Source organism: Rhinolophus ferrumequinum, chromosome 17, assembly GCF_004115265.2.
Source record: "Rhinolophus ferrumequinum isolate MPI-CBG mRhiFer1 chromosome 17, mRhiFer1_v1.p, whole genome shotgun sequence".
In the NCBI taxonomy this organism is placed as follows: Eukaryota; Metazoa; Chordata; class Mammalia; order Chiroptera; family Rhinolophidae; genus Rhinolophus; species Rhinolophus ferrumequinum.
Window position 1 is genome coordinate 19,548,121 of NC_046300.1, and position 7,706 is coordinate 19,555,826.

General features: G+C 38.0%; 1 protein-coding gene across 1 annotated transcript in view; it reads left to right on the top strand.

Annotated features, from left to right (window-relative positions):
• Positions 1 to 6,456, top strand: part of GADL1 (glutamate decarboxylase like 1) — a 157,753-nt gene extending 151,297 nt beyond the window's left edge. The window contains exon 15 of the mRNA XM_033132691.1: positions 4,971 to 6,456. Coding sequence (XP_032988582.1) covers positions 4,971 to 5,144 — 174 coding nt within the window. The 3' untranslated portion in view covers positions 5,145 to 6,456. The remainder of the gene's footprint in view (positions 1 to 4,970) is intronic.
• The last annotated feature ends 1,250 nt before the right edge of the window (positions 6,457 to 7,706 follow it).

A 7,706-nucleotide genomic window follows, 5' to 3' on the forward strand; every position in this document is an offset into this window, starting at 1 on the left:
TTACTGTTATCACCTCTGGACTAGACTTTGAAGAACTGATTTAGAGGTTTCATGACTGGGTCCATGGATTCCCTGAAAGGCCACCATAACTGAAGCAGTTCCAAGATTTAACCATTGGAAAATGTTTCGGTAAACTCTGGCACAGGGGTGTGGTGTGATATAAAACACCATTCAAAACGGAATGGAGACCATGCTAATAAGCAAAAAGAAGTATGCAAAGTAACAAGATTCATGACTCAAATAGTATACACCCACAGGGAGCCAAGGCAGTTAAAAGAGAGCATCACTCCTCAAAGTGTGGTCTCCAGGCCCATGCAGCTCCATAAACTGGGTGATACCATTCTGCAATAAGAAAATAAGAAAAGCATGGACAGCAAGAGTTGCTATTTAGAAACTTTTATAACAACAGAGTAACTATATTGTTGAATTTAAAAAATAAAAGAACAAAATCGGTCTTGTATTTTTTAATGTCTTTTATTTCTCTTTTATTTAGTAATTCAATCTCATTTAGTAATTCCTGTTTAGTGTATTTTACAAAACGATATATGTAATGCATTGGATAATTTGAGAAAACACTTTATATATCAAAAGAAATGTGTTGCTGTTAATATTAAGTATGTAACACATTTTTGAAAAGAAATGTCATGTTGTGAACATTACAATTTTATTTTAATAAGAGGCTATTATGGTCCCTGGTCAGTTACTTGTTATCAAATTACTACACTTGGCCAGAATGAAAGAGTTGTTTTATTTTTTCCCCCTGGGTTGAAGCAACTTTTAAATATCAAATGCTATTTAGTGCTTTAGGGGTGTGACAACAAAATTCTGTTTAAATGACTAAATCATTGCTGGAGCATTACTGAAGGCGGAAAAACAGCAATCCTACAGAAACATGTTGATTAAGTTCCTGTGCAACCAAACAGAAATGTCAGGATCCTCCTCCACTTAAGATGCAGGGAACAGTGCACTGAGGTATGAGAAAAGAACTTGATTTACAATTTGAAGGAAAACCAGCAGTAAAATAATTGAGAGCTGGAAAGAAATCTCACTCCTGCCAAATTGCTTTCCTTCATGCGTGCTCCATTTAAGGACGCTATTTGGATACTCACATTTAGTTTGTGCATATTTTCTTTCCCCTGTGAATATTCCATCCTGTCAGATTAGGACTGTTCTCTGCTGTGATCAGCAAAAGAGAATCTATTCAAGTTACCTAGCGCTGGATTGTGCCTGGCGCTTTATAAATGGGAAATTGTTGATATTTTAAGTTCAAAGATGATAAGCTGACTGGTAATGAGAACATTCTTGGTCCCTAAATTGCAAAAACGTGGGTTTCTTTCAAATAAGCTTTAATTTGAGTTCATGGGAATCAGACATTGCAAGGCACATTGCAAACTGTAAAGAGTTGATTAAATATTTGTTAATAACAACTACCACTTCAGTTATAATTTGTGACAGAGATCCAATGAGTGTCTTGGTGTTGTTTAGGCATTTTACCCCTCTGAAGTATTCATAGGCCTTCCCCTCTTGCCTCCGAGTAAAATACCTCTAGGAATTACTCTTATATTCATAAGACTCTTATATACATAAACAAAATGTGTGCTGTATTGTTAAATGAACCCTCATTGGTTCTCTGAGTCTCATAGATATTTAGTCATTTATTTATAAGTTTTGAGAGTCAGTGACAAAATTTGGCTTAAAATTTTGGTTTTTATGCCATTCATTGTTCTGTCCATGGAAGCACATTCTTATGCCTCACACAAGAGGAAGAATGTAAAGGCCAAAAATATCTCTATATTGAAATATTTAGGGGCCCTCTTTTACCGTTTTTATTCACATTAGAAAGTATGTTTTGGTTTGCTTACAAGAAAAGCAAACCTAACAGATTTATTTTGAAAATTGCCTCATGTGAGCCTCTGACACCTTATGAGCTGGAATCAAAATTCTAATGCTCTCCAAAAGTAAGGCATAAAATACCATTTTGGGTGAACAATAGAGATATTGAAAAGTAAACAGAAACAGACAATGCAAATTAGGTTTGAGCCAAGAGCATACCTGTTTTAAATTTAAAATTGGCTATAAGCCAGAGCCAGTTATGCCCTGGGTACCTAGAGGAGGATGAAGATAAATGTGAAAGGATTGTTGATTTAAAAAAAAAAAAAATTACAGAACCACAGTCTGTAAGCTCTAACACTGATAGTATGTGACTCTCCTGGCCAGACATTTGTCCCAGGTGAACCAGGCCCAGCACTGGCGCTATTGTGTTTTTCTCTCATTCCTTCCGTTTACATCAATAGGCTTCTTGTTCTTTGAATTTAAAAAAAAAATGTGCCTTTGCCATGAGCCTAAGTCATACCACGGTGCTGCATTGCTCTGTGACCAAATAAGAGGATTTTAAGAGCAGTAAACGATCAATGGTGGTTTGAAGTTTAAATCACATGTGGTTGTGCACACACATGCATATACACATATGTGAACCTGCATACACATACGTGCTCATATACACGTGCACACACACATATGCACACACATATACGTGCACACACATCCATCCATTTGTATCCACGTCCACTCTAGAAGCCCTCCTACCTAAGGTGATAAGGATTGATCAGCTAAAGCAAATGGTCCTAGAAAAACATGTGATGCATATTTAAATGAAACATTTTCACTTAAAACACATCTATGTGCCTTTATTGCCCCACCTTCTGATGGAAAGGTTTTTTCCCATCAAGGGAAGATTTCCAAATATTTTCCAAAAGCCAGTGAGGCTTTCCTTGAGTAGAAGTCTGATGATTAGAGAGAGAGCCGCCACTGTTCTTACATAAACCACACTCTTCAGCGATCGTCGGTCATATCCAGCTCACTTTCTTTAAGTGGGGTGAATGAGCAGGCCCCGTGTAGCCATCTGTGTGCAGAACCAGTCTGGACTTTCAAGGTTTTGTCTTAAAGCTTTTGCAGTTCTCTTACCACTCCTAACTTGCAGCAGTGGTTAGCAGTTCCCCTTTATCTAGTCGTTCCAAAGGATTCAACTTAGTTTTTATGGAAACCACTCTCTTTTTTGCACTCACCTTCCATTTGCTTACAGATTATTTCACTAGATTTTGTAATTGTAATAACCAATGGTACTTGCAGAAAGGGCTTTGGAAGAAAACTCAGCTGATGCTTGGAGCATTCAAATTCAAGAGTTTCAAACAGACATGCATAGGCACAGTGGAGAGTCACCTGCTAGCCACCAACTGGCAGCATCCACTGAATAGGTGTCGCTAAATTTTGCAAAGAGGTTGGAGATGGTGTTTTTCTAATCGCTAAACAGCTCAGAATAAAATGTCGGACACATTTCCAGATATTTATAGAACTTGATGGTTCACATTTTTTCCCCAACTTGACCTCTGACTTCATCTTCTTTTCTACATTTTATTTTTCTTTTATGCTCATGTCTTTTCATGTCTGATTATACTCTGAGAGAACTCCATCCCTTTGCTCCAATGGCAATAGGATTCTATTCAATCTGTGTTTGTTCTGCTGTTGTAGGCAGAGTCTCCACGTTCTGCAAGATTTATGTTCCAAAATTAGCACATAAGAAAAAATGTACTTAGTTCAAATTATCCTTGAACATCCCTTGAGAAAGCTGTTGCTGAGTCCAACACAACTTATCTCCAGAGGTCTAAAACCCCCAACTTTTCCATGAGCTTTGGAATACATCAACATTATGCTGAATGTCAAATGAAGTAGTTTGGCATGTCTTCAGGGGGTGTCTGACAAAACATAGGTATGCTTAAAAACTAGAGCGGTGTGGGATGATCACACTCAGGAAGAGGCTCATGGGAACTGACTGACGTTTACGCCTGTCACCTAAGGAATTTTAAAGCACGTTTGTGCCTGGTGTTACTTATGTATGCATTTCTTCTTTCTGGGTTAGCTAAATCTCATCTTTCTGAGAAGACGAAGACAGAAACACATTATATTTCCTTTCCACATAATTCAGTAGGACATGCTCAGAAATTTTTAAAGAGTTAAAATGAAAATGGAAAAAACTTTGCTTGCGTTTCCAAGCCAGGAAGAGTGCTCTCTTCATTCTTTTTTTTTTAAGTTTATAACCTAGTTCTTGGGTGGTCACACTACTGATTTGAAAATGGACTCATTTTTTCATCTGGTTCTTAAACTATACTAATTTCTTTAAACATTAAACTTTCAGAAAAATGTGTGCGTTTGGATTATCAGTGCCCATTCTTCTCACATTAGCTGGAAATCTTTAAAATACGGGCTCCCTAATTTTAGGAGTAACTTTATACCTCTTAATAACAGACAGAGTATTTATATTTCACATATGTCCTATTAATAAACTAATAAACTCTTAGTCTTCAAAATAGAACTGCACATAATACCTGTATTAGTGGTTTTTTTGGTAGACTATCAATACAAGGCTGTTATTTTGTGGTATTTTTCCTCATTTATGACTAGGTTTTTGTTGTTGTTGTTTTTCAAGATACTTGAACTGGAGTATTTTTTTAGTTCAGACAAATTTGGGAATATACCACTTGAGAGTGTGACCCCAGAGGACACCTGATTTATTTTTAATGAGGCAGCATTGCATGACGGTTTAGGTTTCAGAGTGTGTGCTTGGGGGAAACTGCCTGGTTTTAAATCTTGGCTGTCCCACTTCCTGCACACAGGACCTCAGGCTATTCATGCACCTCAATTTCCTTATCTATAAATGGGCATTTTAATAGTATCTCCCTCTTAGGGTTATTGTGAAGATTAAATGAATTCAGATTTTATCTAAAGTACTTGAATCAGTCCTCATATGTCGTAAGTTTTCAATAGATTATTATTATTAATGTTGACCTTGTTGTAGTCACGGGAATGGAGCCACGCCGGTGGGCACCCAGTAAATATCAAATGACTGGGTAAAATGAGTTGCAATTCCTCGCTGTTCTGGTGTTTCACCACCACGCGTCCTCTCACCCATGCAGGTGGCCCCCGCCATTAAGGAGAGGATGATGAAGAAGGGAAGCCTGATGCTGGGCTACCAGCCCCACCGGGGGAAGGTCAACTTCTTCCGCCAGGTGGTCATCAGCCCTCAAGTGAGCCGTGAGGACATGGACTTCCTGCTGGACGAGATAGACCTACTAGGTAGAGACATGTAGCTGTGGCTTTTGGTCCCCCAGTGTCCTGGGTCCTGTTGTGGGGAGGGTTACAGATCCAGGGCATCTGGGGACACATAGGGAATTGCAGCTCTTCTGGTGAGAAATAGGAAACGCGTCCCATCCAGGCCCCACAAAACCAAAACGCAAAGTGAATAGTGTTGAGGCTTCTTTAGCTGCCTACACACTACTGTTTCTCTAAAAGAGGGAGTGAAAAATGGGTTTTTATCAAGGGTTGGCCCTGGGACAGGGAATGGAGGAGAGTTTAATTAAGTACCATGTGGGGCCTCTGTGCTAAGCTTTCCTGGCTCTTTAAAGAACATATAAATTAGTAGTTTAAAGCAGTGGTTCTCAAAGTGGTCCCTAGACTAGCAGCCTCACAGTCACCTGGGAAATTTTTGAAAATGCAGATGCCTAGGCCTCCTGAATCAGAAACTCTGGGGGTGGGACCCAGTCTTCTGGATCTTCAGGAGACCTCCAGGTGATTCTGAGGAAGGGTAAAACCTGAGAACCAGCGGTTTAGTAAAACGTTGTAACGACTGAATAATCACTCTGATGTTAGCCTTCAAAAGAATATCTAATATAATAATATTTCAGTGGTCCCTGAACCGGTCTTTGAAAATATAGCTGTAGCATTGGTAGCACAAATGTTTAGGGGCATCAGAAGTGTATCAAAGCTGTTTTTTAAAAGAGACGCTATATAAGATGTTTATAAAGATGTATCTTTTATGCAAGATAAATGATTATCTCGAAAGTTAAAATTAACCATTATCTACTCTAAATTATTTAGAGATAAGATAAAAGTCAGACATTTTGTAGCATGGTCCTTTCAATCAAAGCAATAGTCCTAATTTACTTCTCAATATTATCGTGTCATTAGTTGGGCATAGACATTAGACATATACGTCTCTAACGATGCACGTCTTTTAGCTTGAGAGGCCCATTGCTTAGCTTGCTCTCTTCTTGTAGGAAATAACCAGAATGAAGTCCAAGGTGATAAAACATTCCCTTTCTCAAGATTTGAAATTTCAGTGTAGACTATTAAGTAGTTTATATTGGGCAGAGAATCTGGGAATTAGAGGCCTATTGGTGCAAACACCTCCTCCATTTCCCCTTGGAGTAGATGATTGTAATTCTGTCTCTGATCCTGGTCGTGATTTCTAAGGGAATCTTATTTGACTAAGAAATAAACAGAATTCAGAGTTGTGGGTTCAGAGTTCAACAAGGTAAACTTATGAGCATAATTAGAACTCTGACTTGGAAGGCAAATGATTGAAGAGTGTTCAAGTATTAGACTTAGCTCATTCAATAATTTTTTAATACTTCATCATTAACTTGTGTTGTTTAAATTTTGAAGAGTAAAAAGTAGATGTACGCTCTTTATCCATATTTTCATTTTGAGTGTGCGATTTCTTAATATCTCCATTGGTCAAAGAACATTTTAATCTTTCTCTGAATTACTTCAGTTTCTGGTAATAGGTATTTGTGTGTGTGTGTGTGTGTGTGTGTGTGTGTGTGTGTGGTATTTCTCATTGCCTTTTTGTCTTAATGTCTTTCTAAAATGTTCTTGAAAGTGATGTTTGCAATAATTTGGGTTTCATAAAATAAAAAAACAATATTAGCACACAACGAGTGTTTTCTTTTCCTGTTATCTCCTCTTTACTGAACTGTACCAATCAATACATTTTAGGTGAATTGGGCGTGGTTGGCATTTTAGCTAAATAATTGAGAGATTAGGTGACCAGCTGTTTTTTTAGTAAACACCTTGAATAAAATGGAAAAAGCAGTTATAGCAAAATATGGATTTGCCTCTTGTTTAGTCTTTCTTCATCTACTAGGCAAGCCATGGGCAACTCAATAGCCACAGCTCACTTTCAGTTGTGCGTTTTTTTTTTTTTTGAGAGATGAAAGTTCCTTGATCAATAAAAAACAACTGCTACCAGATACTTTGAAAATCTCATTCTTTTTTTCTTAAAATGTCAAGATATACCATACCCAATCAGGTATTGACTGGTCGAGAATAATTTTTTTGATAAAAGGTTAATTGTAATTCATTTACTCATTAAATACATTGATAGTTGTGCCTACTATATGTTCCAAGCAGTCATCTAGATTCTGGGGATATGCAGGGAATAAAATAGAAAAAGTCCCTGCTCTTCTGAATCTTTCAACCTAGTTGGAGCAGACAATCAACAAGTCAGGTGGTAATAAGTATTTTGAATAAAAATTAAAGGGAGTAAAAGGATATAGTATGAAAGTGAGAGTGGGGTGTGATATTGAAGCAAAGTTGGTTAGTTAGGGTCTCTCTGTAAGGTACCATTTGAGTGGAGACTAAGGAAATGAGGGAGAGAACCATGTGGGTATCTGGGGAAAGGGTGTTCCGGATGGAGGGCATGGTAAGCTAAAGGCCTGAAGAGCTGTAATCATGGTACTGCCAAGGACGACGTGGAGGTAAGCATGACTCGAGAAGAGGGAATGACGGGGTGAGTGGTAGATGAGGAAGTCAAAGAAATATCTGGGCGTCAGTACACTGGGCCCTGTAGGTGGAGACTTTGAGTTAAATGG